Below are 26,992 nucleotides of genomic sequence, written 5' to 3'. Positions count from 1 at the left end.
AAGGCTTTCGACATGAGACCTCATACCCTCACCGATGTTTAGAATAGATCAATTAGAAAAGTATACTTTAGCGACCCGCTCGAGAGCCTGATCTACGAAGGTAGTATAGTTCCCCGGTATGCAGGCATCCTTGGAATCATCCCTTTCTCCCGGATACCCACTGCTTGCGGGGAGAACTGGGGAGCCGGGGAAGCAATTCAGCCGGCATCAAATGCCCCAAAAAGCCCTTCGATATTAAGAGGCGTATAATCTATAATCTCCGGGGGTTTATTATGTTGAGTTTCGCCTCCGGCCTCGAGACGGGAGTACGGAGTACTTCCGGAGGTAGATAAGCGCACAATAACGCAAGCTCGATGAGCACAATGTGGCTTGAGATCTCAGACCGATCCCTTCTAGCCCTTTGAATGCGGTGTACCCCAGAGCAGTGGCCGTGACGAAAGGAGCAGCAAGGCGACACATTATCAGTTTGGCGAGTCAGCCGGTCTTTCAAGGCTTGAATAGGACCACCAATCGCCCTTTTGGACACTTCATCAGCCAGTAGGTCAGGTCTTGGATAAGTAGATTGCAAGTGGCAATGTCCGAACGACCAAGACCAACCGACATTATACATTAGGTGGCGTGGTGTGAGCCTTGGATCTGGACTTCGGCAAGCGTTGCATCTACCGTATATTATATTTGGTCACAGGCATCAGAGATTTCTAAAATAGAATATTTCATACAGTTGTAGTATATTCCATTTTATTTCCATATTCCGATATTCAACATTCCATGTTTATGTATAGTTGGATGAATGTAGAGGGATTATGTAATAACACGTGTAATGAACCCCGTGATGCGATTGAATTTTCCCTCACCGTTTTTTGGTTTTTGGTTTTGGCTCCGTTTTGGTTTTTTATTATTTATTTTTTATTATTTTCCCCCTTGTATTGTCACGTATTTACATTTCTTTTTTCTTTTTTTCTTTTTTGATTTATTACCCCTCTCCTCTCCACTCCACTGCCGCCCCCGTCCTTATTATCGCTCTCTTCTCTCTTCTACTTCCCTACTCTTCACCTACTCACCTACTCTTCACCTTCGACGTCCGACCTCAATCCGGTCTTGCTTTCGTTCATCCACAAGCACCCACATCACCTACACTTCGCGACCCTCCGCTCCCCGGCTTCTCCGCACTGTGTGGCGCTCGAACGGAAATTTGGAATTTGACTCTGCACTTGCCTCGGATACACGGCTCTTTCACCTCGCCCTTAACCAGCTGGATCATTTGCGTAAGCACTTGATTGCAGCTCAGACGATAACCGATCGACTCTGCATACCTCCGGACCCAGACTCCAATTCCCAGCCGTATCCAAGAACCCCGGTTGATTCTAACCTTCACCACCTACTCTTAAGCGCCGTACGACCACTCTCGGGGGAGACGGCGACCCCGGAACATTATCAACACGGACCAATTCAATTGCAACAGTAGCTGTGGCGACGCTCCAATGCCTCTAACGACACCCGTCCTCACGGTGGACGCCGATAATATCCATAAGGTGGATACTGCCAACGCTCAAAGTCTCCATGGAATGTGGATGGGTACGTGACAATGTTTGAATCGCGAGGATTTGGTTATGCTGACATGTGAACAGTATTCTCGAAATGTGCCGACTACATGGACCAGGGCCGTCGACTAGAAAACCTCAGTTGGCGATTGTGGACCCGCGAAACCTTCTGCGTTGAGCCCAAGTCCAACAACAGCACCTCCGCCTTGCCATTGCTCCGTTCCGAAGCTGGCGATTTGCCGGAGCTCTCCGCCAGTGTTGAGTCGGCCGCGTCCGATCAAGCCGAGCGGATCGAAGCTCACATCAAGCGCCCTAAGTTTAACGACTACCGACCTGCTGTCGTTCGCGAGGACTCGTTGGCTAGCCTAGGCCGTGGCAAGGAGAAACACATCACCTCGCTGGATCTCGAGCGCATGGTTCTCAATATCAAGGAAAAGAAGTGCTTGGAACCGATTACCCCCGCCGTCGAGCCTGCTGCGCCCGTCGTCGATATCACTCCTCGCCCTTCTACCCCGACTCCTACTCCTCCTTCCGTCTCTACTGCTCGTCAGGTTCCTCCATACACCCGCCCGATTTCCTATCCTCATGAGTCGACGGAGTCCTGCTCCACTACCGCCCCCGAAGGCAATGAGAGCGATGCTGCTCAGCTCAACGCCTCTGATACCAGTGTTTCATCATCGGGTGTTCTTCCCAGCCGACCTGAATTGATCAAGTCTCCTAGCATCGTCCGCGGATTCTCTCCATCGCACATCTCCTCTTCTTTCCGATCGCAGCCGAGACTGGCCATCGACCCCAGTCCCTCCCGCTCCGCTACTCAACTAAGACCCTCACCATTAAAGAAGAAAGGCGGCATGTTTACATTGGGTGGATCCTCTGGAGACGATGATGAAAGTTCCTTCGAAGAGCGCATGGGTCCCCAGGTGGCTCAGGAAAACGCGCCCGACGGAAGTTTAAAGCCGAGAACCAGCAACCCCAGTTCTACGAAAAAGACGGCTTCCTTCAGTAACCAGGTCTCTCACATTATTCCCAACCCCAAGGACGTCAGTCGATCCGACGAAGACGCCATTGAAACCGACGATGAGGTCTCAGAGAGCGCGATCGAGGATGATGAGGATTCGGATTGGGAGGACTCAGTCACTGAAGGTGGCGAGTCCAGCGTCGACGAAAGGGGCGAGCTTTTCCAGCGGGTGGATTCCCGACCCAATCTTGTGTCGCGGCGGTCGATGCTCACTATGATGATGCACCAGCCGACTCGAATGCAAGGAAACGCGTTCCGGTCCAGTCCGGCACTTCAGCGATCCCGGTTGACTTCGCCCAACGGTCCATCAATCCCTGCCTCTCCACCTGCAAAGGAGGAGGACAGCTTGACTATGCGTGGCCCCGATGTACCCCGATCGAAGCCTATTGGCATGAAGCCGGCTGGGTGCCAGTCCATGGCTCACTCTCCCCGTACTACCCGCCGCAACATGCTTGCAACCGAATTGACCGAGTCCCTCCGCCGCCATCTTCTTTGGGAGCGTCAGCAGAAGAGCGCGACAGCGAACGCCTTCTTGAAACGCCGACATACCGCCCATGATATGAAGAACCTTCAGGAGTATCCGGGTCCCAATGGCCCTCACAGAGGTGTTGGTCCAAACCAATCCAGCGTTGAAGCGGACCCGAATACGGCCAATTTCGATCCCGCTAAGAATGGCTCTTGGACCAACTATACCACCGATTTTGGTCCTTGGGAGTACCATGTGAAGGGATGGTAGTCGACTCGTCTGCAATCACTTCACCTACGCGCCTTCCGGAATTCCTTCAGACTTGCTTTGCACAGCACAGCATCCTTTTCTTTGACACGTACGATCACGATCATGCATTGCATATATGGCGCACATACGGATTTTGCTTTTTACTTTCTATCAATCTCACGGCTCTGGGTTTTGGGGTTGTCATCATGGCTCACAGCATTTCTTGGAGCTTATGGAACACCTCATTCAAGGGCTAATTCCTTTACGAACTTAATATCCATGTACAGCTCATATCCCTTGTCCTCTTTTTCGGGCCACAAATGGTTGACGAAACATGGGTTTTCTTCACACTACACTACACGATCTTGTTTCAAGAGATTCCCGGATTGTTTTCTTTTATGAACAGGAAGTTCACCAAAAAAAGGTCAATTTTTTTTATCATTTATCTCAGCGGCGCATTCCTGGCTGCCTGTCTACCCTTTTTTCGACAGCAGAAAACGCCTAGCATTTGTGTACTTCTCTCGATTATCATCGCAGAGATAGCTTCCTGTTTCCCCTTTTCCTTTTTACCTTTCTCTCTGCGATACCTGATACCTGATACCACACGTTTTTACGTCTTGCAATTCATCCGGCTCCGATTCCTATATCTGTCTCGATCGAGATCGGGCCACCAGTTCCCCCCAAATGTGTACGCTACCTGATGACTGCCAAAACCAAAAACTCAAAAAAACAAATGAACGAATATTCAGAGAATATGTTGCCCTCACTTCACATGCATATCGCATATCGTATTCCTTAGAGTAAACTGTTGAGTGACTTAGACATACCGGCAGAAGAGGCTTGACGCCATGCATGATTCGAATTGGCGGTCTGGACTTGTCCTTGTAGCTATAGCTAGCTATCAGAAGCATGCAGAGCCACAGCCTGCAGAGCACTGCAGAGCACGGAGCTCGGAGGTCCCGACTAGATCACGGGGGGAGGTACATTGTACATTGGACATCGTGCATGGTACATGTACCATGACCCACGTAACTTACCCCCAGTGTAGGTAGTGTTCGTAAAAGGGTATCCCGGTATCCCTGCGATAACGGCGCCTGTTCTATCATGTGGAAATTCAGGGTTTCTGGACTTCCTTTTGTTTTGGTGGCGCTGACACGTAGGACTTCTTTGTAAGAGGTGTGTGAGGAGTATGATGGCTGAGACCTTGCTGCGGAGTTTATGCGGGTGGTTTTTGGGAGGGCTGTTAGTTGGGTCTGTTGTAAGTAGGTCATTGTGCATATTTCGTAGCGGTATGTTTTGAGGGATAAGTTATGTACTGGGGTACTGTCAAGGGAGGTATGTGATGGCTTGGCTTGGGTACTGGTAACTGTTGGTGCCTATGTACTCCAGGGCTATCTGTAAGCTATCAAAATGGGATGATACATTAATAGACTGTAGATTGATGTATACAAAAGAAACGAAAAGGTCATTCATCTATTCCTTATCAGGAAGATAAACTATCAAATTGTAGTACCACCTACCTAGACGGGGCACCGAAAAGAGCACAGAGTTCCAAGCTCAGCCATCTACATGTACACTGTACCCCGGACAAGGCCACCAGTTCAAGCACCGAACGTTTCAGAAAGAATAATCGCAGATCATCTATCTCGGGCCTGAAAAATCAGCCTGGTCAGGTGCATCGAAAAAAAGAAAGGAAAAACGCCAAAAATCAAGAATACAGGGGTGAAGGGGGAAGGATAGGAAGGGGGCTCACTAAAGAAAATGCAGAATAAAATAAAAGCCCCCAGCCTATACAAGAAAGACCCAACCCCTAAAGGCCCGAGATCCCCATCCCTGCAAGCTTGAAAAGAAGATGAGACAAAAGTACCACCCGCGGGGAGGGGATGGGAGGAGATAGTTCGCACAGATCCAACACAAACCGGAATTCTGGATCGGGAAGACTAATACTAATAATAAGCCGAAGTCATCTACTGTATAGCACTAGTCAAGTCCAACTCGGTTAATATGAGGTGCACATGTACGATGTATACGGCTTTTAGTTATCAGTCACAAAGCATAAATCACAAACCTCCACTTCTCATACAGTATGTTTCGTCAGTACTTTCTTTTAAGGTCGGCAAGGCAGTCTAGGCCTAGACCCCAGACTTCAATAAGTAATCGTTCGCACTGGTCGCTCCCACATGTCTTGAACATGATATCTGGTGTAATATTAGCTGCAGCCAGAAGCTCCCGCGGAAAGACGGAAGTGGTGGTGGTGGCTTCGATTCGACTCGACGAGATAAGCGCTCAGTCCTGCGTATGGGCCGTGGTGGCTGATTTGTTTTGCATGATTTGCAGGGCCAGCTCATCGATCTGGGATCGTTGGGGGTGTGGGTGGGCAAGGAGGGGAAGGAGTCTTAGTGACTTGTGGCTGGCTTTGGGAGATATAGAGTTCTAGGCTTTGCTGTACTTTTGGTTTGAAGGTAATATTGACCGTTGGGAGAGTTCTGTGTAGATTGAAGGAAGTCAGTTCCTGTTATCCGCCTCATGATGACACTATTCTGCGTTATTCATCTGGCCGGGGTCTGATGCGTGATTTCATCATTGGGATTTCGCCTGCGTTGTTGCCATGTACCGGCTTAAGAATTAGAATAAGAATAGTACCCGGGGTTTGGATCTCTGATTCATCCATGTAGATGGGTAACTTGTACTGTCTTCAGTATGATGTCATAAACAACGGCGTGGCCGCGCCTCATGCCTCGGTTGGCATCTGCATCTGGGTTACAGAATGAAGGCAATAGTTTGAGCTCGGAGATTATTCGAAACGAAACCCTGGGTACTGGGTAGCACTATAGAACTCTACCGTTCAGGGCTTGTATACAAGTCATGTGGCCCCATAGATGCACATGACCAGCACACATGATTCCGGGGGTGGAGTCGTTTACGTGCCGACATCTTTCTACATATCATTCTCTCTCCCTGAATCCAAGATCCATGGATTTCTTTTCTTACAATCTCATCTGGATATATTACCGGTCAACAATCGCCCCAAATATCAGCGATCTTCCTCCCGGTGCCAAAGCCGTTTCAGCCAATGACGTAGTCCGCTCCTCCGATTTGAACGGGTGTGGGGGTGATGATTTTTCACTCCTAAAACGCCCGACACCATCTCCATTTTGGGAACATTGGTCTCCTCTCCGGCCACGCCCGAGTCGTGGGGCGACGAAAACCCTTCACTGTGGACTGTGGCTAGAGGACAAGGAACAGATCAAGACTAATCACATTGAACTCCAGATGATTTCATGTGTCCGGGAACCTACAATCCATGCTTCAATTCGTCTCGCTTGACCTTCCCTCCGGGCGGAATAAGAAAGCCACTTTCATGCAGAGTCACTTTTAGTTCACCAAAATCTACATATAGATACACTTGTGCGCTCATTCAAGCCACCTCCAGAATCCACCTTCTAAGCCTAGCTTAGGGCTTTCATGTTGGCCAGAAGAGTCTCCTCGATCTCAGCTTTCGACGACAGTGGATATATTTAGTGGGTCAAGTGATAAGGGCCTCTGATTTGCCTGCATTTATCGTCCCGTGGTCTCGTCTCACCGGTACAGAACAGTTTTCCATTGAGACTGTATCGCAGTGACTGCTCAAGCTCCACATTGCTTCTTTGGGAGTTGACACAACGCGTGTTATGAAATCGGAATCCCACGGACCACTTTCGATGAACAGGGTTAGAGGCATGTATCGCCGTGGGACTGATAGACACGCTATACGCTTCTTGTTGTAGCATTGACGCCTAAACTGGTTTCTCGGGTTTGGTGATGTGCGCCCGACGAGAGGTATCGGCAAGCCGATGCAGCTCAGCTTGCAGCATGTCAATCATGCGAGGTTATCATCTCTAGGCACGGCAAGGGGTGCTGAGTTTTTATTGAGAGATCTCAGTGCATATACCTTTAGTAATGTACACTGTCTTTGGCCACATGTCTCAACCTGATGGCGATTCGGACGGCAACTCCGAAGTTTGACACGCAAGAATCCTCGTCGACTGACCCTTGATCGCCCTCCACTGCACCAGGGATCGACCAACTAAGACCCATACTAGCCCTGGGCCTTAATAGATCTAGAGCTGACCCGTTTTCATGCGCGCTGCAGTCATAATTTAGGGCTGGGCACACCTTCCTTTACTGGTGGATATTTCTTCGACTCAGGGGGATCTACTATACAACGCACATGACCATAGATATGCAGTTCGCTCTTGTTTGCCATTTTCGCAAGATTGCACATTATCACTTGCTGTGTGGCTGTCACGGTGCGTCATGTGCGACATGTTAAGTATATTTATACTCGGCGAAATCCCGAGTGAGGCGTTCGGGATCGGACAGGATCCAGTCTCTTCCTGTTTCCCAGGACTCGAACAGGAAAAGTGCGGTGACTCCGAGTTAAAACAATATTATCATAACTATTACAAAGCTCATGATTGGCCGGTCTTTATTCTAGGCCTTCCGGTGGGTGGATATTATCACGTGGAACAGCTTCCGGGGAGCTCAGTACTCCGAAACCCCGCAAGATGTCAAAGATTTCGTCAATTCGGTCAATTCGGTTAATGTACCATAAGGACATATGTAAATAAGCCCAGTAATAATATACCGATATTTCGAAATAGAACTGCCGATATATTCCCGAAAAAGCAAGCGAAGTTTCAAGTCCATGGTCAAGTTCTAGAAGGCTTCTGGAAGGTCGATCCGGTTGGCCGGCGAATTCAAGGTCCGATTCGCGCTTTTCCGCTTTCGGTGTATCCCTAATACTGATACAATACAGTACCCCAATACAGAGTCCTCCGTACCTGGCTCAAATGTTCCGGGAGCGGAGTCTGGAAATACAAAAATATATACGGAGTACAATATAATTAAGGACACGCTTTGGATTCGTTTGAACGTTTGCAATATATAACTCGATAACTCCAAACACTCTACCTCAAAATTCGAGGTTCATAATCTTGTGACACAAGCCTTCCCCGACCGTCTGGGTTGGATACCATTGTTCAACTAGCGGAAGCCACAGGCGCGGTTTCGTGCGCGGAATACTGGAGCAAGTGACCTCGTAAAAACCGTTTCCTGCAATCAGACCCGGGACATTGTTGTGGCGTTGGTAAAGAGTGTTTTGTCGTTTCACGCCGGGTCTACATCTGTACTCCGACGGGACCACTTTCCGCCCTCTCCGTAACGCCTTACACCTTACACCTTACAACTCTCAAATGTCGGGGTAAAGACGGAGAAACTACGTGAGGCTCCATGTGTGGGTATTCGGTGAAGACTCTGTGTACAATGACTTCATATGTCAATCTAAGTCATTCTTGCAGACAGGCATTGCGGAGTAACTTAGACAAAAAGAATACATGTACAAAAGCTGTGGAGCTATGTTGCATCCCGACTAAACGCGTACCCCAACATCTAGCAGGGATGCGGGATTCTAGAAAAACGAACCCCTCTTCTTCTCCGCGTAGCGCGGACCGACAGAACCCCGTGACTGGCATATAGCTTACGTCGGGTCGTATTACTCTTGCATGTTTATATGAGCTTTTCTCATAGCTCGGAGTATGGGTTACTTGGGCTGGGGATATCCCCCGGTTACTTTGATCCCCCCTTAACCCCTTGACTGCCATGACTGCTGGCAGGAGATACGACGGGATGATTGCCATAGATCGAAATCCTGTTTCCTCTTGATTGTTCTCTGCATGCAATGGCGACGTGCAGGTTCCTTGTTTCCAATCAATCCCTGGATTTGGGGTTCTGTGTGTCTATCTGCTTTCCTGTTGTGGCTTGGGGCAGATAAGATGCCACAATACTGGTTTAATCCTAGGACTTAGACTTGGTGTCATAGACAAATCTTAATTAAGCATGATACCTTTTCCAAGGTTTGGACTATGTACAGATGTTGGCTGGACGGTTCTACCTGCACCAATCATGCACCAAGCGAGGATCTGTAGTTCTTCATGGTTAATGTAGATCTGAATAAGTCTTGCCACCGTGACTCACGCGTGTGTCAGTGTGAATAACTCTGCTCGGTTGAAAGGTGAGTCAACTCGAATCATCGAATGAGATCATCGTCCCCCCCAAAATGTCTTGGCATGAAAACTGTCAACACTACATCTGGCTATTGGTATAACTTCATCTATACCAGCTCCAACAGCCTCTGCCATATTCTTTTAGAATCACGTGGCACTTCTCTCTCACAACTTCGTGCCTTGATTTCTGCTTAGCGCCAACATTACCGTTCCTCTCACGTCGCGCATCTCGGCTTACTTACTGTGCAGATCTGGTCCTGTCGATCTCTTCCAAGGTCACCCGATCTCTGCGCTGGCACGCACGTCACCTCTCATTCTGGATCATCTCATAGCTCAACGAGGCTCACTATGGGGAATGGGTCATTTGACGAGGGTCCAGCACCCCAGGTCCTAGGTGAGTGTTCTATTATTGGCTTTGTGAAGTCCGGAGGCTTTTGATCCCAATCAATTCCTTGAGATCTACTTGGGCGGTTGTCTCGGCCCTCCACACAGCCTTTTTCTTCGTATTTCAAGCCCCCTTGTTGCATGTCCATGCACATGTTGCATCCGCCACACGGCCTGTCATGCCTATCTTTCTGGCCCATGGCCTATCTCTGAGGCACTTGTCTGGCGTGCAGGGGCTTCTCCTTGCCAATGCCGAGGATCGGACCTGGCGGCCCGCAACCTTTTTGATCACACGCTCATATCCATCTCTGAATAGGTACAGAGCCTTCAACAACTGCTGAGTTGTCAGCGGCCCGGTCGCATGGCGTTGCATCTGAGTTGAGTACTCGCCAGTCCAAGCGAGCTAAATGTCGTTTTTTCAAATCCAAAAAGGGTATGTACACGTTCTGAATTTAGTCTTTGGGGGCTTCTTGCCTGTTTGGTCCTTGCAATACTCGACGCGTCATTGAATACAGGACGTGGTATTTCCGGTGCCACAAACTGGCCCTTTTGCGAACACCTGTTTACAGTAACTGTTATGTTTCCCCAATGGGAATGCCGAGGCCATGGCCAGTATTGTGTAACTTGTGCCCTAGCAATTTTTGCCTGTGTTCATGTTTTAGGCCATCTTTTGAGATGAAGTGATGCGTTGTTCAGGTCAGATGCTAACGTCTATCCAGGATGCCGGCTTGGATCGACTTGTCCATACCTTCATGATGCCTCGGCTCTAGAGTCTAATCGGACTCCGTCGGAACATCAGACACCCACTCAACCTTTGGGTGGTGATACTGAAAGTCCAGTCCAGGAGATAGTCGCCGATGCCCAGAAGCTGAAAATCGGTGGCAAGTCGAAGAGCTCTGCCGCTTCGGCAGCAGCCCAGCCCCAAAGACCGGTTTCTAAACTGGAGCAATCAGACCCAAGAGAGTTCCAGATCAACCAGTTGAGGCGGCGTTACCGCCCACAGGAGATCAATGACGACCAAGGCTCTATCTTGACCTTTGGAATGGTTCCCTCGGATCCTGATTTCCCATTCGAGCTGGAGAGACTTCAATGTGTTCTTCGTGTCCCGAGCTCATATCCCAATGGGCGGCCTACGCTTAGAGTGACCAATTCTGAAATGGAAGCTGCATATCAAGCCAATGTTGCGCGGGGATTTGACGATATTGTCGATTTCACAATCCGAACCAATAACCGGGGAACACTACTAACCTGGCTGAACAGCTTGGACAAGCAGCTTGAGAAGCTGCTTACTAGTCTGGAGCGCGGGCCAACGCTGAAGTTCTTCTCGAACGTCGGTGATGCCACTGCTACTAAGGAACCCACAAAGGGCCCAGAAAAAAATTTGAGTCAGAGCTCATCGCAGGTAACCGCGAAAGCATCAACTATTCATGCTAAAAAGCCAACTGTGGCACCACAAGCACGAAATACAGCTCACAAACTCTCGGCCGAGGCGAAAGCTGCGGCTGAGAAGAGGCGAGCACTCGAGACTAAACAACTCGAGGCACGTCTTGGGAGAATTCCTATGTTCCAAAAGATGCAAGATGGGAGAACATTCATTATTCCTGTCCAGCCAGCTAAAAAGATTGTCTTCCTAGAGCACTTCAGGCACTCAAGACTGTGAAGCTGCTTGTTCCAACCCTCTACCCGCTCGAGCACAGCTCGATTAAACTGCAGGGAGTCGACGGCCCAGAGGCGAAAGCTACAGAGACAGGATTTTCGCAATGGGTCGAACAGACGTCACAGCTGAATCTGGTTTCCCAGATCAACTACCTGGCAAGCAACATGCACAAATTCGCTGAAACACCTCTGCCAGAAGAGGAAGAACCCAATGAAGCTACTACTTCCACAGCCGAAGAAGAGGAAGACGAAGTGGAAGAGTTCACACAAGCTGAGCCTTCAGCCCAAGACTCAGAAGATCGACCCCATCTCCATGTCATTCCTCGGCCACCAGAGTGGTCAGTCCCAGATCCGCACAGTGGCGCCGAGGAAACAACAGGTGAATCAAGCTATGAAGAAGATGAGTACTCAGAAGAAGAGGAAGACGAAGAAGGAGGCGCGCCTGTGCCCCCATCAGTGGATACCAGCACGCCCGGACGAGGTGTAGCGCTTTCATTCCCATTCTTGGAGCTTTATGGCATCGAGTTGTTGGAGCTCACTACTCTCAATATTACTGTGAAGTGCGATCGATGCAAGACTTCTGCTGATATAAAGAATGTGCCTCATGTTAGCGATGAGAAGGGCGCGATGCCAAAAATGGAATCTTGCAAGAAGTGTGCTAATAATATGAGTGTTGGTGAGTTTGGTATTCTTTGCTTATTGCTTTTGTGATGCTAATTGGCGGTGATACAGCGTTCCGGAGACAGTTGATGCACACTCATGCCAATCGCGCTGGTTATTTAGATATGGATGGCTGTACTATTGGCGATATGCTGCTAAGGTCGGTTCTTCCATTGCAACTTACTAGAGGCTCTCGGTTGGCTCACTCTATTTCAGTAATTTCACCCCAACATGTGCAGAATGCTCAACCGCACATCCAGCACCTGGTGTATCTGCCGTTCGCGGAGAGAGTGCCATGGCCATTTGCCGGGATTGCCATCGCAAGATGGTCTTCAAGATCCCCGAAGTGAAGTTCCTGCTCGTGGGAAATGCAGCCAGTAAGCTATACCTACCGAATATGCGAGATCCAGCTTTACTAAGTACTATACCATCTAGTCTCTGCTCGTGGCGCTCTCCCTCTCAAAAGAAAGGTTCGTTACCCTATACTATCTTGATTGGCCAATATCTGACCACATAACCAGCCCAAGGAAGTCCTCGGTATCGTCGCAGGACAAGAACTCCCCAGGCGTGGTCGCTGCCAGCACTATGCCAAAAGTCAACGCTGGTTCAGATTCAGCTGCTGCGCGAAAGTTTTCCCATGTGATAAGTACGTTCCACTCCATATCCCCCGTCTTCCATTTCTTTTCCCTCCCTCGGCAACAAATATACTCATCAAATGAATCCAGATGCCACGACGCCGAAACCGACCATCCAAATGAACACGCAAACCGCATGATCTGCGGTTACTGTTCACGAGAACAAGTCTACAGACCTGAAAACTGTGGAATTTGTAAAGCGATTCTCATTGGAAAGGCTGGTAGTGGGTTCTGGGAGGGTGGAAAGGGAACGAGGAATCGGGCTCTGATGAGTCGGAAAGGTATGCTTCCTTTCTTCATGTTATGGTGTTTTCGTATTCTAATGGCATGGCAGATCCTCGGAAGTTTAAGAGAAGGGGTGGGAATGCTCCAACTTCGAGTTCGTCGAAGAGGAAGTAGAGGTGTTGTATTATGTATTGACATTGCGTTGCATAGCATTGCGAAGGGAAGTACAGAGAAAGAAAGGGAAAGCATAATATAGAGTAGATATCATTAGTCCCCAGGGCAAATGTGGTCACTTTTACATATTGGAGCTTCCAAAGTAATATAAAACGAAAAGATATTACGGATAGATACTGAGAATGCTTCACAGGGGTGTTCGTCAAGGTATATTGCACTCTATGTTGGATAGCCATCTCATAATTGTTTTGGTGAAGATTTCAAATGTTCTGTGAACTAAGGATCGCTAAATGTACAAATGCAGGTGGCTCAACTGCAATAGCCTGGCAAGAATCAAAAATGTATCCAAGGAACCCTCGCTGGCATATATCTTTTTATCTTTCTCTCTCTGTCCTTAAACAAGGTTACCACGAAGCTCCTGCTCCCTCTCGATAGCCTCAAACAAAGACTTGAAGTTCCCAGCACCGAAGCCCTCAAAATTATGTCTCTGAATAATCTCAATGAAAACAGTTGGACGATCCATCAAGTGCTAAAAAGCAAGTCAGCATACAATCGATCACAATTCCAACCCCCAAACCAATTGATATCCACATACCTTCGTAAACAGCTGAAGCAGATAACCCCCTCATCGAAATCAATCAAGATATCCAGACTGCGAATAGTCTCGAAATCCTCCTTGAGTACCAGCCCAGACTTCTTCAACCGGGCCTGCATATCCGTGTAATACGTCTCAGGAACCTTAATGAACTCGACGCCGCGCTCTTTGAGGTTTGTAATGTCGCGAATGATATCATCTGTTTGCAAGGCGATGTGCTGCACACCGGCGCCGTTGTAGAAGTCGACGTATTCTTCGATTTGAGATTGTTTCTTGCCTTTTGCTGGTTCGTTGATGGGCATTTTGACTATTTCGTTTGGGGAGGCCATGACGATAGACTTTAGGGCGGAGAATTCGCTGTGCGGGTGGGTTTTAGTTGGGTGTGTGTGAGGGTAGATAGGGATGGAAGTGAAGTACTTACGTGCAGATTTGGCTATCGTCCACGGACCAGAAACGGTGGAAGCCGAGGGCTTTTTCGTAGCTAGAGAGGAAGTGTTAATGGGTGTTCAATCTGGGATGATGGTGTATAACTTACTACTCGCAAATCTGATCCATCTCGTCCCAATCCTGGTTTCCAACACAATGATCAATCTTGGAGAGATGAACACCAGGCAAGAACTTAGCCAGGGGATCAACAATCCCTGTATCATCGCGATACCCAGGCAAAAAGGTACCGTGGTACTGATTCCGCTCAATAAGCGTATGCGTAGTCTGACCATAAGTCTGGATAGTAGCAACCTTGACATGGCCATCCTTATCCTCCAGAACCTTAGGGTTAGAAACGACCTTAGCGCCGTTCTTCACAGCAGCGTTGAAAACAGCGTCGACATCATCAACCTCGAAAGCAACATCTTTGACTGCATCGCCGTGCTTCTCGAAATGACTGTGGATCTCTCGCAGCTCGGCCTGTTCTTCGGTGCTGAAACGGTCGGCTTGCTCCAAAGAGCGGAGCGGCGAAGTCAAGATGAAGGTCACGTTGCCGTTGCCGACTACGTGTGAGCAGACGGTGCGGCTGCCGGTTTCAAGGCCGCGGTAGGCGATTCGCTTGAATCCCATTCGGGTTACATAGTAGCTTGCCGCTTGCTTGGCGTTGCCCACGTACCAGTGTACATGGTCGTAACCACGGTAGGTGGCTAACGAGGATGTACCGCTTGCTGATGGAGGGGGGCTGCTTGAGATTGCTGAAGGTGCCATTTTGATCTTTTATAGATGTGGCGTGTGATGGATGGTTCCTTGTGGAGATAGAAGTAGAAGCAGGTGGTTGAAGTAGAGGTTGAGTTGATATAAATTATTCGACGCCACCCTTGCTTTTAAATCATAATCGACCTCTGGTAACCGTGAGTTACGCTCGGATATCTATTCAGTCCACTCTTGAAGCTATGGCGTAGGCTCTGGGCGGCGGTTATTGCAGGATCCTGGAGTAGCCGGAAATAGCCGGGCCTGGCATCAATATCCGCACTTCACACCTCACAGCTGGAACTTTGAAAGCTTCCTTCCCAAGATTGATCTTGTTTTCTCTTTGAATTCTTAGAAAATCTCAAGTCTCATCTCTCAGTATACCGGAAGTACAATCTACCAACTGCAACATGACGAGCATCGCATCCGTCCGCCCGTCATTAACATCTAATGATTCGGCTGTACTCCAAGCACTTTTCGATGCCGAATCTTCTCCATCATCAGGAATCACAGTTGATTCATCCCTTCCCTCATGGCCATCCTCCTTGAAGATCTCCCAAGAAGATCTATCATCGCTCAGCCAGCGCGAAACAGAAATCATCCGCAAACTACAAGCAGATGAACAACCGAGCGAAGAAACAGTCAAGTCCGCACTAAACGACTTCGACACACTTCTCAACCAATATCCAACATATCCCTCCGCATACACAAACCGAGCACAGACACTCCGTCTCTTGATCGATATCATCCGCAACAACCACGAAAGCAAGTCGGACAATGTTCAAGGTTCAATCTCTGAACTAGACGAGGCAGCCCTCTTCTCACCTCAAACCTCAGAACTATCATCTCGCATTTTTTCCGACCTAGGCCAAGCAATCAATCTCGCTACACCTGCCTCCCCCGCTGATGCTGTATCATCTGCCCAAGCACGGCTCTTGGCGGATGCACACACGCACCGGGGCTATCTACTTCTCAAAAGCTGCGCGAGGCAAAAAGGCCAAGACTGATGAAGCTGGGTCGGATATGTCGGGTCCGGAGCGGTTGAGAGGACTTGGGGCTGATCAGCTTGAAGAGATGGCTAGTCGGGATTTCTTCTTTGGGGGTCGCTATGGGAATAAAGTTGCCCAGCAGCTTTCTGTGCAGACGAATCCTTATGCGAAGATGTGTGGGGCAATTGTTAAGGAGGCGATGAGGAAGGAGGTTGAGGGGTGAATCAGTGAAATAGCATATACTTGATTTGTGTCTTGGGCAGATAAAACAATACAATGGACAATTGATTGGAAACTGATTTCATACTGTAGCTATCTGCAAAGTATGTATCCACATAATCTCGTCATCGTAGCTCTCAAGTACAAACTCCAATCTAAGCCTTTTTGTTAGGATTAACAAAGTGCCGCTTCAAGGGCTTCCAGCTGTGCTCATTGTATTCTTCCTGCACCTTCTGGCAAGTTTTCAGGCCCCATTCCGAGACACCGACCATCAAAGAACTAAACTAATTGTCAGTAATCAAAGTTATCAAGCATTATGGTTCAAAACTTACCTCTCAAACATGAAAGCCATACTTCCATCACCAACCTTCTGCGGCTTCAGCTCAGCATTACTAGCGCCCTCAAAAGCACCCGAGTCAGGACCATGTGCACTCATAACATTATGCAGACTAGCCCCAGCAGGCTGGAAACCACCACCAATCTTCGCATCATAGTTGCCAGCAATCAAACCCATGAACTCTGACATGGTGTTGCGGTGGTACCACGGCGGACGGAAGGTATTCTCTGCTACCAGCCAACGAGGCGGGAAGATAACGAAATCAGCAATTGCTGTACCAACGTGGTCTGAAGGACCTGTCAATACAGTGAAAATAGAGGGGTCTGGGTGGTCGAATGAGATGGAGCCGATGGTATTGAATCGGCCCAGATCGTACTTGTAGGGGTAGTAATTGCCGTGCCATGCTACGACATCGAAGGGGGTGTGGTTCTGGCGCGCGGAGAAAAGAGTGTTATTAAACTTGCTGTAGAGCTTGTACTCGCTCTCCTCTTCGTCGTCGAAGTCAGCAACGGGGGCTTGGAAGTCGCGCGCATTGGCCAAACAGTTGGAGCCGATGGGGCCCAGCTCGGGAAGCTCGTAGTGGCCTTGGTATAGTTCACAGATGTAGCCTCGGACAGGACCATCAGGGAGGGTTACGCGGTATCTGACACCGCGGGGAATGACACAGATCTCATTCGGGCGAAGGATAATACGACCAAGCTCTGTCTGGATATCCAGGACACCGTGCTGGGGCACAATCAAGAAGTCTCCATCCGCGGAATAGAAAGCTTCCTTACCCATATCCTTGCCTGCGGCATATAGCAAGATTCCCAGTCCTTGCTTCATTGTCGGGTCGCCTGACCCAGCAACCAAATGCAGTCCGTGTACCCAATCGACCTTCTCATCAAGGTCGAATGGATTCCACCGCAATTGGTTAGGAATATGGTGAAGCTTATGGGTCTCGGTGGTCATGCGGGTGTGATATGAGTCGGCATCTTCCGCGAAGAAGTTCTCATGTGCCGCTGCGGGCAGGATGCGATACACCCATGTCTGTTTGTTTTCATGGCGAGGTGCTGTGAATGCAGTTCCCGAGAGTTTCTCTGCGTAGAGTCCATGGGGGGCCTTTTGTGGAGAATTCTGGCCGATTGGAAGAGCTCCCTCGACGGCTTCGGTCCTAGATATTTCGGTTAGTTCGCGTCATCGTTATACTTGGGGTATATGAACACGCACTCATGGTACGAGCCGAAGCCCGTCTGGTACTTGTATGGATCGGGGTGGGCGAAGTTAGTGACAGGCATGATGGTTGATTTTGACTATGTGCAGTCCAGCTGTCTTTGTATAAAAAGACAACCGAGGAGCTCAACAGCTCAAAACGTCAGAGCGGGAATCTTCGGCCGCGACTATCCTTTCTCTTCCGCGGTTGGATGCGGGGGGCGGGCTGATTCCGCACGCCCGGAACTGCGCGTCGAAGGGGCCAAACATCCGCATAGTTAAGATGAGGTTGCTTTGATCTTTTTTCCTCTCTTTTCAACAATCCTCTCAGATATTTATCATGGCTTCGTGGCTCCAGATCCCCAAGAACTCGCCCTTTTCGCTGGCCAACATTCCGTTCGGCATCATCTCAGCGCAATCCGCTTCAAAAGTAGCCGCAATTGCCATCGGTGACCATGCTCTGAACTTGAGTGCGTTCGCCTCTTCAGGAGGTTTCTCTCAGCTTCCTGCAATTCAGCAACACTTGGCTGTCTTCAACCAGCCAACACTGAACGACTTCGCTGCTCTGGGCCGCCCTGTGCACAAGCAGGTCCGCGAGTATTTACAGAACGTCTTCCGCGCCGACACACAATTCCCCCAAATCCTTAAGGACAATGCCTCTCTCCAGAAGTCAGCTCTGTTGCCTCTCTCTCAGGTAACCAACCACCTCCCCATGCAAATCGGAGACTACACCGATTTCTACGCCGGTCTGAACCACGCCTACAACATTGGCGTTCTCTTCCGTGGCCCAGACAATGCGCTCCAGCCCAACTACAAGCATCTGCCTGTAGCCTACCATGGCCGTGCCTCATCAGTTGTGGCCTCTGGCACACCCCTCCACCGTCCCCAGGGTCAAATCCTGGCCAACCCTACCGCCGACCCTAAGGTGCCTACCTTCTCCCCTTGCAAGCGTCTTGATATCGAGCTCGAGCTTGCCTGCTTCATTAGCAAGCCCAACGACCTCGGAAAGCCTGTTCCCATAAACGAGGCCGAGGACCATATCTTCGGTGTCGTTCTCATGAACGATTGGTCCGCCCGTGACATCCAGGCCTGGGAGTACGTCCCCCTCGGTCCCTTCAACGCAAAGAACTTCGGCACAACAATTACCCCCTGGGTGGTCCTTATTGATGCTCTGGAGCCCTTCCGTGCCACTGGTCTGGAGCCTGGCAACCGCGAGTCTCTCCTCCCCTACCTCCGCGAGAAGCGCGCCGAGAATGCCTACGAAATTCCCCTCGAAGTCGAGGTCACCAACCCCGGTGGTCAGCCTACCCTCATTTCTAAGAGCAATGCTCGCAATCTTCTCTACTCTTTCCCTCAGATGGTTGCCCACCACACTATCACCGGTTGCAACTTGCGTACTGGTGACTTGCTTGGATCGGGTACTATCTCTGGTACTGAGCCCAAGACCGAGGGTAGTTTCTTGGAACAGACCAATGGCAAGACCCCTATCAAGCTTGCCGATGGCTCTGAGCGTATGTTCCTTGAGGACGGCGACACTGTTACTCTGCGCGGTATGGCTGGCACGGAAGGCAACTATGTCGGTTTTGGCGACTGTGTTGGCACTATCCTGCCTGCCATCTCCCTACAGTAAATGAACAACTTCAAAAATGAAATGTGTGATGTTTCTTTGATTTTATTCCATAGTCTCTAGACAGCTTGCAATAACAATTCTCGGTCTGCTATCAATGAAACAAACCGGCACAATCAAAAAGCCATAGTCCTAAAAGGTAAATCCGAAACTTGACTTGACAATCCCATAAACCCTCTCCTACTCCTTAACCCGAAACTCCTCAGGCGTATCCCCCTGCGTCCTCCAATGTCCCAATTTAACAGCCTCCTCGGCCTCCAGATTCCTAACAATCCCACTAATGACCGGAAACAACCCCAAATCAACCCCGACCCTCTCAGCGCCCCAAGCAGCGGGAACCAAACACAAATCAGCCAGTGTAATCTGATCCCCAACACTAAACCTCCCAGCCGACCCCGCAACAACAGCCTCGTAAGCCCTCAACCCATCAACAATCAAGTCCCTCGACCAACCAGCCCGATCAGCACCCAGCGACGCAACCCGCTTCAAAATCCGCAGGTTCGTCACTGGCTGAATATCACACGCAATGATATTCGCCAGGGTACGCACTGTAGCGCGAGTTTCCGGGTCTGACGGGAGCAGCGCGGGTCCCTTTTCTGGGAACGCTTCGTCTAGGTATTCCAGGGCGGCCAGGGATTGGTTTATTGTTACAGGTTTCTTGGTCTCGTGTTGGATTACTAGGGCTGGAACTGTGCCTGATGGGTTGATGGACAGGTGGGCTGGGGTTGATTGCTCGTTTTGCAGAAGATTCACGTATACCGGTGTGTAGGGAATGCCTTTTAGGTGGAGGGCTATCCGGAGGCGGGCGGAGCAGGAGCTGCGGAAGTAGGTGTGTAGAGTGACTTTGCCGGGCATTTTGGGTGGTTTGTTCCTAGGAGAGCTCGATGGTGTGGCGTGGTAGATGTGGACGTGGACGTGGGTGTTGATGTTGGGATCTGGACGCACAGATGTAGTGCAGTATTTCTAGGAATGAAAAGGAGGACTACTGTTACATTATTACATTAAGTTATACGAGGCGCGGACCTTGTATCCCGTGGCATTTGAGGTGTTGGAATGTATAGTCCGGGGTCGCGGAATCAGTTCCGGGTGACGGCCGAGTCCAAGCGCTGCGGATTTCCGCTCTGTTCGTTTCTTTCTTGACTTCCTGTGTGGAGTAAGCTCGTCATATGCAGGTGATGTGAGGCAAGTATGTAGTTCCCGGTCAATATCCTTGTCTAGCTACTAGGAAGTATATGGTGTGCCCTAACTATGACTTGGTGCCATATAGATCAGGCATGATCCAGGCTGTCCACCTATCTTACATTGCTGACTATGCTAGTATCGAAGAATTCTCATGTTGGACTTTCCTTGGTCTGTTGAAGCTCCCGTTTTATACTTTGGTCTCTATTGTGTCCATGGGTGCTGGCAGTGCAGGGTTGTGCCGAATTCACCTATCAAATCAAGGGCAAGATATGCCATTTGTGACGGGTCAGACATTGTACTTCCCAATTACTAAACATCGCAGCTAGCTTAATAGCTAGCTGATTACACAGATCGTCACTGATATGATTGAATTAATCAAATTTCCCCATTAGCTCAAGGTCCGATCCTGACACTACAATAGTTAGCACAGTTAGCGCGGGACGGATATCGCCGGCTATTTCGGCGCTCACAGCCATCTTCCATACCCTGCAATTATCCATCACCAAATATCCACAGCATCCACTAGAGTAGGAAACTACTGTTTCATCCGCTCAGGAACGGTTGAAGATGGATGGGATCAGGCCATCCCGGTCGAGCCGGCCGTACCAGCGCACTTACAAGGCATGCATCCCTTGCCGGCAACGCAAGGCCAAATGCGACCTAGGATCAGGAACCGAAGGCCGGACCGATGGCTTCCCAATCGGTCCACCATGTGTACGGTGCCGCAGGGAGCTGAGGGAGTGTGTGTTCCCTGAGAAACGCGCGTGGGAGAGGTCCCGCAAACGAGGTGCGCTAGATTTCATTCCATGCTGACCATATTTGAATTGGGCGTTGTCTGACTGGTCAATGCTCTAGCTCGATCATCTGCGGACTATGAGACCGATGTCTCTCCCCGGCAGCTTGGTCATTTGATGGCGAGCTCACCTGAGGGTGCTGCTTCTGTTCAGGGTCGAACTGACCAGTATCCACCCACGGTCGACGGAGCCAATTCGAAGCCACAGACGAACCACTTTCAACAGTCGCCTCGTTTTCAACCTGGATGGTCTGTTCACCGTGGTCAATCGCGGTCTCAATATAGCTCGTATGATCATAGCGGGGCTATGGAGCGGCCACGCGCTGATCCAACTGATCAATCGCCCTCAGGTACATACGAAAACAACAAGCATCGGTCTAATTCTTCGCTGTCAAACTCCATGATGCGGACCGTTGTTGCGAGCGGGAATGATGCACTGAATATTCTGTTCGAGGCGGCAACTGCTCAAGAAGAGAACCCTGCCGATACGAGTTCGGAATCACTGGCTGGGCCTGCGTCGGCAGATCCGAATACTCAAGACCGAACGCCCAGGAATTATGATGCTGCCTTTGACCCGGTGACCCGTGTTATATACCCTGTGCAGCTATCTGATGCCTCGCGGGATACTCTCAATGTCTGGGAGGCTTGTCGGTTTGTTAAGATGGGTTGGTTTACAGCCAGGGAAGCTGTTACGTTTATTGATTTGTGAGTCTCCTGCATGAAAGACAGCATCTTCGAATTTGGAAGTCTGTTGGTTTTTTGATCTAGTCATCCATAAGAGATTACTTCTGTGCTCTGTGATTCTGGTACATCAAGACTAACTGATATCAGATTCTTCAAAAACATGTCATGTCTATCTCCCATACTAACAGACTTCTACGCCAACCATCGATATCACTACTGGCTGATTACCCGAGAGCCGGTCTTGTGCTGTACTATACTCATGATATCCTCTCGCTACCACGTTCTCCCTGGAGCTGGGGGTGAATCAAGAAACTTTTTCATCCACCACCGACTCTGGCTACATTGCCAGCAGTTGACGATGAGGCTTATCTTTGGACAGGAGAAAGCCACCAAATCCAAAATTCGAAGTCTCGGTACCGTGGAGGCACTATTGTTAATGTCAGAATGGCATCCTCGCGCGCTTCATTTTCCACCGGATACAGATGGCTGGGACGATGACTTGATCCCGCCAGCCCCTAATACTCATGAACAGAATGATCAACCTGCCAATCGCTGGGTCGAAGATATGATTGAGCCAGCACGCCGATCTGATCAGATGTCCTGGATGTTACTGGGATGTGCTCTCTCTCTTGCACACGAGCTAGGCATCTTCGAAACTGAGGAGAGTAGCTCGCCAGCAGAAGAGCCAGAATGGCGAGATCAAATGACGCTTCGTTGGCAACGTGTACAGCGTCTGTTATACGTTTACATCAATCAATTAGCCTGGCGGATCGGATGCATGTCTCCAATCCCGCAGTCATTGAATCACGCTATCCTTGGTGGACGAAAGCCACACGGACTAAGCCAGCCTGGCAGCACTTGGTTGACATTTATGGATTCATGGATTGAATTGACCAAGCTAGCTAAGTCCGTCACTGACATGTTCTTTCCGTCTGCCGCATTTGCTCGGCAACAACTGCATAGCGGCCGTTATGTCGGTCTGCTAGAGCATTTCCGGCCTCTCCTTAACCAATGGAAAGACAGGTATCTGCAGGTGGAAGTCCTTGACAAGGCATTCTATAATGATCTGTTCATAGAATATCACTTCGTACGGGTGTACACTCATTCCGTGGGAATGCAGGCAGTGGTAGAGCGAGCCGTGGCAGAAAACGATCCCAACAATTTCGACGAAGTGCGACCTATGGCGATCGACCCAACAGATTACGAATATATCCAAGAGGTGATCGAGGGGTGTTGCCAGATCTTACAGAAAGTCACCCATCTAGCCGATGCAGGTGCACTACGATTCTCGCCGGTGCGGATTGTGCTGCGTATCACCAGTGCCTCGATCTTCTTGATGAAAGCGCTCAGTCTGGGTACTCGGCATGCGAAGCTTCAAGAGTCGCTTCAGATACTAGAGAAAAGTATCAAAGCACTCAAGTCGAATGCATTGGATGATGTGCATCTGAGCACTCGTTATGCCACCCTGCTGGACATGCACGTCTCGCGGTTACGGCGTAATCTGCTGGCGTCATCGAAGGCGAGGAAGAATAGTCGAGGAAACACGCGACGATCATCTATGGGCCCTCCTCCTTGGCCTGACGCAAGCGATCGGTCCAATACTATGAACACCCCCGTATCACAGGACCTGACGTCCGATCTGGGCTTCATGCCGTCCTTGAACGATGTCGGTGCTGATGATTGGCTGTCGCTGCCTTTTGATCCTTCAATGGCGCCTTTTGGTATGAGCAATGGAGGGCAATTCCCGATGTATGAAGGTGGAGCGTTGGACTTTATCTGGAATCTGCCATCGTAAGCTCATCTGTATGGTTAGCTGTGTACATAGCCCTCGCAATAAAGTATACCCCAGGAGGGACCTAAGAGCAAAGATAAAAATAACCTAATGTAGAGTAAAAAGTAAGTTTTCTTATCCCTGCAGCGGCATTTCTTTTCCGAGCCTCAATATCATAGGCCCGGAAGTCAAATGTCAAGGAACTAAATCCCAGAATTCCTGAAGCTCCCGAGAGATTCGGTGGCGAACGGAATGCACGTGACCTGGGGTCACGTTTCCGCCAAACGAAAAGTTCAACTCTTCCCCGACTTCTTATCGTTTATTAAGTGACGCCCCCTTCGTCTGGCATTTCTCATTGCCATCAATATCCACCCTCTAGATCCACTCTCGAACATTCAGTCTGTACACTTTTGACTGACCAGCTGGGTCTCCCTTGGTCGACACCTCGCGACCAAACAAACATCCTCATAACCCGACTCATCCGATAATCATCCTCCCTTCTATACAATGGATCACTCGAGAGATCCCTGCCCATGGGTCGCGCTGAGCGACTTCGGTGGTGCCTTCTGTATGGGTGTATGTCTTGCCAGATCATCAACTCGTCAACCGTCCGCATCAAGACAGATCAACTAATCATCTCTTTCTACACAACAGGCTATCGGTGGTGCTGTCTGGCACGGTGTCAAAGGTTTCCGCAACAGCCCCTACGGTGAGCGCCGGATAGGTGCTCTCACAGCCATCAAGGCACGCGCCCCGGTTCTCGGTGGTAACTTCGGTGTCTGGGGTGGTCTCTTCTCGACCTTCGACTGTGCCATCAAGGGCATCCGCAAGAAGGAAGATCCTTACAATGCCATTATCGCCGGTTTCTTCACCGGTGGTTCTCTGGCTGTCCGTGGAGGTGTTAAGGCTGCCCGCAACTCCGCTATTATGTGTGCCGTCTTCCTGGCCGTCATCGAAGGTGTCGGTATCGGATTCCAGCGAATGATGGCCGACAACACAAAACTCGAGCTTCCTCCTCCTCCTCCCTCCGAACAAAAGGCTCTTGCTTAAATTTCTCCCCCCGACCACTGCGCCCGCGCAATCCGACTCACTCCTCCGGTGGACTACGATCCACCTCCTTTTCCCATCTCTTGTCTTTATAACACATCTCACATTGAGTCTCTCTCCTCAGGTGTTTGGTTTGGGTCATCATTAAACGACATGGCATAGAGGTTCTTGGCTTCCTTTTTTTCTGTTTTAGCTTGCACTTCATACCACCCTTCCACTGTCTATGTCTTTGGAACTGTATTTTATGGATGGCGGGCTCGTTCTACGGCCAGTTCCTAGCATTGCCGTGTGTCTTCTCGGGCCAATTTGGCTTTCAAAAGGAAATCCTCTACTCCTGCAAAAAGCGTCGGGATGGTGATGGATACTTGTACATTAACGCACAGCTACCAGGCATAATACGCAACTTCACTTTCAAATGTTCACATATTGATCTCTTTTTTCAGAATATTGATGAGGCACAGACTCAAAGTAGGATTCGAACTTGGGCTTTGATGAGTATGGGATGCAGGGGTCGCATTACTGACTTGCAGTGTTATCTCCGCTCTCTTTCCCCCGCACCAAACCACCAACCTCCATTGCATTCTATAACCAGCAATGTCAGCACCAGCACCAGCTACATTCAAACCAACCTTAATTATCCACGGCGGCGCAGGAAACATCCAACGCTCCAAACTCCCCCCAGACCTCTACGCCACCTACCACGCCTCCCTCCAATCCTACCTCCGCTCAACACACGCCCTCCTCAGAAATGGCGCAACAGCCATAGATGCAGCGGTCCACGCTGTCTCCCTCCTAGAAGACGACCCACTCTTCAACTGCGGCCGCGGCAGCGTCTTCACAACAGCCGGAACAATCGAAATGGAAGCCTCGATAATGGTAACATCCGTCCAAGCTCCCAACGAAAGCGACCCCGGTGCAATCAAGCGCGGCGCAGGCGTAATGGGCATCCGGAACGTGCGCCACCCAATCCGTCTGGCGCGCGAATCACTTCTCAGAACGGGCGTTGCGGCAGATGGGGGCAGTATGCATTCGCAGCTTGCGGGTCCGCATGTGGAGAGTCTTGCGCGAGACTGGGGACTGGAGTTCAAACCTGATGAGTGGTTTTGGACGAGGAAGCGGTGGGATGAACATCAGCGTGGTTTGAGGGGCGAGGAGGAACCGCTGTTTTTGAGTCAGGGGACTGTTGGGTGTGTTTGTTTGGATTGGTGGGGTGGGTTGGCTGTTGCTACTAGTACCGGTGGGTTAACGAATAAGTTGCCTGGAAGGATTGGGGATACGCCGACTCTGGGTGCTGGGTTTTGGGCTGAGGCTTGGGATGAATTGTTGAGTGGTGGCGGTGGTGGTCTTGGTGTTTCGGGGCGAGATGCTTCTTTCTCGGTTCGTGGCTTGTTGCAAGGTGCGCGGAATTGGATGGCGGATTGTATGCCGCAGCTTGTGCGCGAACTGGGTCCTCCTGCTTACTCGTCCCTTTCGCTTGCTGGTCGTTCTTGCAGTACTGGTACTACTCGGCGTGCCATTGCTGTCTCTGGGACTGGGAATGGAGATTCTTTCTTGCGTGTTGCGGCTGCGCGCACGGCTGCTGCTATGATGCGGTTTTCTGGGCCGGGCTACTATCCTTCTAAACTTGCTGATGCGGTGTCGGCTGTCGCCGGGCCTGGTGGTGAGCTGCAGCGTTCGGCTGGTTCGAGGTGGCTCGAGACTGGCGAAGGCGAGGGTGGTATCATTGGGATTGAAGCAGCACTTGCTGTTAATGGGGCTTCAGATGTTAAGTTGCACCGCGGTAAGGTCGTGTTCGACTTCAATTGTGGTGGAATGTGGCGCGCCTGGGTAGAGGAGGATGATTCTGGCAAGGATGTTGAGAGGATCATGGTTTTTCGAGAAGATTACCAATAAGTACAGGTACAGTAGACAATTCGAGATAGAGCTCTATCAGCTGCCAGACCTTTGGTCTTTCCAATTGAGTCAGATTTTGTTGTTTGCCTCGCAGTGTAGTCACTGTCGTAGATATATATATGTATGCCGTCCCCTCTCGCTTCACTCCTGTCATATAGAATAAATCGACTTACAGTTACTATTCACTACCAACACCTGGTGTAATATTGACCAATTATTATTCTAAAAACGTAATCACCTATTTAACTAACCCGTTTGCTTCTCCTCGCTATTTAGATGATGCAGTGGTATGCAGCTTTAGCTCCACAGCGCCAAGGCCGCAAACCCTATAAAAGACTCGAATCCCCACTGTAGCGGAGAAAAAACAACAAATTTCAAAACCAAAAAAGAAACTCCGATAGGGGGAATCGAACCCCCGGCTGTCGTGTGAGAGACG

The 26,992-nt window shown here is 49.9% G+C and overlaps 11 protein-coding genes across 11 annotated transcripts; 7 read left to right on the top strand and 4 right to left on the bottom strand.

The window, feature by feature from the left end:
- Positions 1-1,481: 1,481 nt before the first annotated feature.
- On the top strand, positions 1,482-3,295 carry N7446_007044 (uncharacterized protein; the record flags this gene model as incomplete). Its single annotated transcript, XM_058515790.1, has 2 exons — positions 1,482-1,575; positions 1,629-3,295. 2 exons carry the CDS (start codon positions 1,482-1,484, stop codon positions 3,293-3,295), a joined length of 1,761 nt encoding a protein of 586 aa, XP_058372968.1.
- An 873-nt stretch (positions 3,296-4,168) lies between these two features.
- On the bottom strand, positions 4,169-4,545 carry N7446_007043 (uncharacterized protein; the record flags this gene model as incomplete). Its single annotated transcript, XM_058515789.1, has 2 exons — positions 4,169-4,237; positions 4,312-4,545. The coding sequence occupies 2 exons, from the start codon at positions 4,543-4,545 to the stop codon at positions 4,169-4,171; spliced, it is 303 nt and encodes a 100-aa protein (XP_058372967.1).
- Positions 4,546-9,456: 4,911 nt separating this feature from the next.
- Positions 9,457-13,206, top strand: N7446_007042 (uncharacterized protein). The gene is made up of 10 exons (XM_058515788.1): positions 9,457-9,712; positions 10,019-10,135; positions 10,422-11,326; positions 11,347-12,034; positions 12,091-12,178; positions 12,235-12,395; positions 12,454-12,488; positions 12,540-12,664; positions 12,744-12,934; positions 12,988-13,206. Exons 1-10 carry the CDS (start codon positions 9,667-9,669, stop codon positions 13,050-13,052), a joined length of 2,421 nt encoding a protein of 806 aa, XP_058372966.1. The 5' UTR covers positions 9,457-9,666; the 3' UTR covers positions 13,053-13,206.
- Positions 13,207-13,257: 51 nt separating this feature from the next.
- On the bottom strand, positions 13,258-14,841 carry N7446_007041 (4-hydroxyphenylpyruvate dioxygenase family protein; the record flags this gene model as incomplete). The annotated part of the gene is made up of 4 exons (XM_058515787.1): positions 13,258-13,581; positions 13,644-14,004; positions 14,069-14,128; positions 14,183-14,841. The coding sequence occupies 4 exons, from the start codon at positions 14,839-14,841 to the stop codon at positions 13,447-13,449; spliced, it is 1,215 nt and encodes a 404-aa protein (XP_058372965.1). The 3' UTR covers positions 13,258-13,446.
- Positions 14,842-15,233: 392 nt separating this feature from the next.
- On the top strand, positions 15,234-16,035 carry hmgX (the record flags this gene model as incomplete). The annotated part of the gene is given in 2 exon segments (XM_058515786.1): positions 15,234-15,734; positions 15,751-16,035. 2 exon segments carry the CDS (start codon positions 15,234-15,236, stop codon positions 16,033-16,035), a joined length of 786 nt encoding a protein of 261 aa, XP_058372964.1.
- Positions 16,036-16,186: 151 nt separating this feature from the next.
- On the bottom strand, positions 16,187-17,645 carry hmgA (putative homogentisate 1,2-dioxygenase (HmgA); the record flags this gene model as incomplete). The annotated part of the gene is made up of 3 exons (XM_058515785.1): positions 16,187-16,310; positions 16,364-17,521; positions 17,578-17,645. The coding sequence occupies 3 exons, from the start codon at positions 17,643-17,645 to the stop codon at positions 16,187-16,189; spliced, it is 1,350 nt and encodes a 449-aa protein (XP_058372963.1).
- A 254-nt stretch (positions 17,646-17,899) lies between these two features.
- Positions 17,900-19,189, top strand: fahA (fumarylacetoacetate hydrolase FahA; the record flags this gene model as incomplete). The annotated part of the gene is made up of 1 exon (XM_058515784.1): positions 17,900-19,189. One exon carries the CDS (start codon positions 17,900-17,902, stop codon positions 19,187-19,189), a length of 1,290 nt encoding a protein of 429 aa, XP_058372962.1.
- A 177-nt stretch (positions 19,190-19,366) lies between these two features.
- Positions 19,367-20,041, bottom strand: maiA (maleylacetoacetate isomerase MaiA; the record flags this gene model as incomplete). Its single annotated transcript, XM_058515783.1, has 1 exon — positions 19,367-20,041. The coding sequence occupies one exon, from the start codon at positions 20,039-20,041 to the stop codon at positions 19,367-19,369; it is 675 nt and encodes a 224-aa protein (XP_058372961.1).
- Positions 20,042-20,879: 838 nt separating this feature from the next.
- N7446_007036 (uncharacterized protein) lies at positions 20,880-23,640 on the top strand (the record flags this gene model as incomplete). Its single annotated transcript, XM_058515782.1, has 3 exons — positions 20,880-21,155; positions 21,224-21,866; positions 21,993-23,640. Exons 1-3 carry the CDS (start codon positions 20,936-20,938, stop codon positions 23,638-23,640), a joined length of 2,511 nt encoding a protein of 836 aa, XP_058372960.1. The 5' UTR covers positions 20,880-20,935.
- A 306-nt stretch (positions 23,641-23,946) lies between these two features.
- Positions 23,947-25,064, top strand: N7446_007035 (protein transporter TIM17). Its single transcript, XM_058515781.1, has 2 exons — positions 23,947-24,192; positions 24,271-25,064. The coding sequence occupies exons 1-2, from the start codon at positions 24,124-24,126 to the stop codon at positions 24,664-24,666; spliced, it is 465 nt and encodes a 154-aa protein (XP_058372959.1). The 5' UTR covers positions 23,947-24,123; the 3' UTR covers positions 24,667-25,064.
- Positions 25,065-25,257: 193 nt separating this feature from the next.
- Positions 25,258-26,556, top strand: N7446_007034 (isoaspartyl peptidase/L-asparaginase; the record flags this gene model as incomplete). The annotated part of the gene is made up of 1 exon (XM_058515780.1): positions 25,258-26,556. One exon carries the CDS (start codon positions 25,258-25,260, stop codon positions 26,554-26,556), a length of 1,299 nt encoding a protein of 432 aa, XP_058372958.1.
- Positions 26,557-26,992: the final 436 nt, after the last annotated feature.

Source organism: Penicillium canescens (genome assembly GCF_028828765.1).
Source record: "Penicillium canescens strain IBT 15451 chromosome Unknown utg000004l_segment0_segment0, whole genome shotgun sequence".
Lineage (NCBI taxonomy): Eukaryota > Fungi > Ascomycota > Eurotiomycetes > Eurotiales > Aspergillaceae > Penicillium > Penicillium canescens.
The sequence above is the reverse complement of the archived record's forward strand: the minus strand, read 5'-3'. Positions and strand labels throughout refer to the sequence as shown.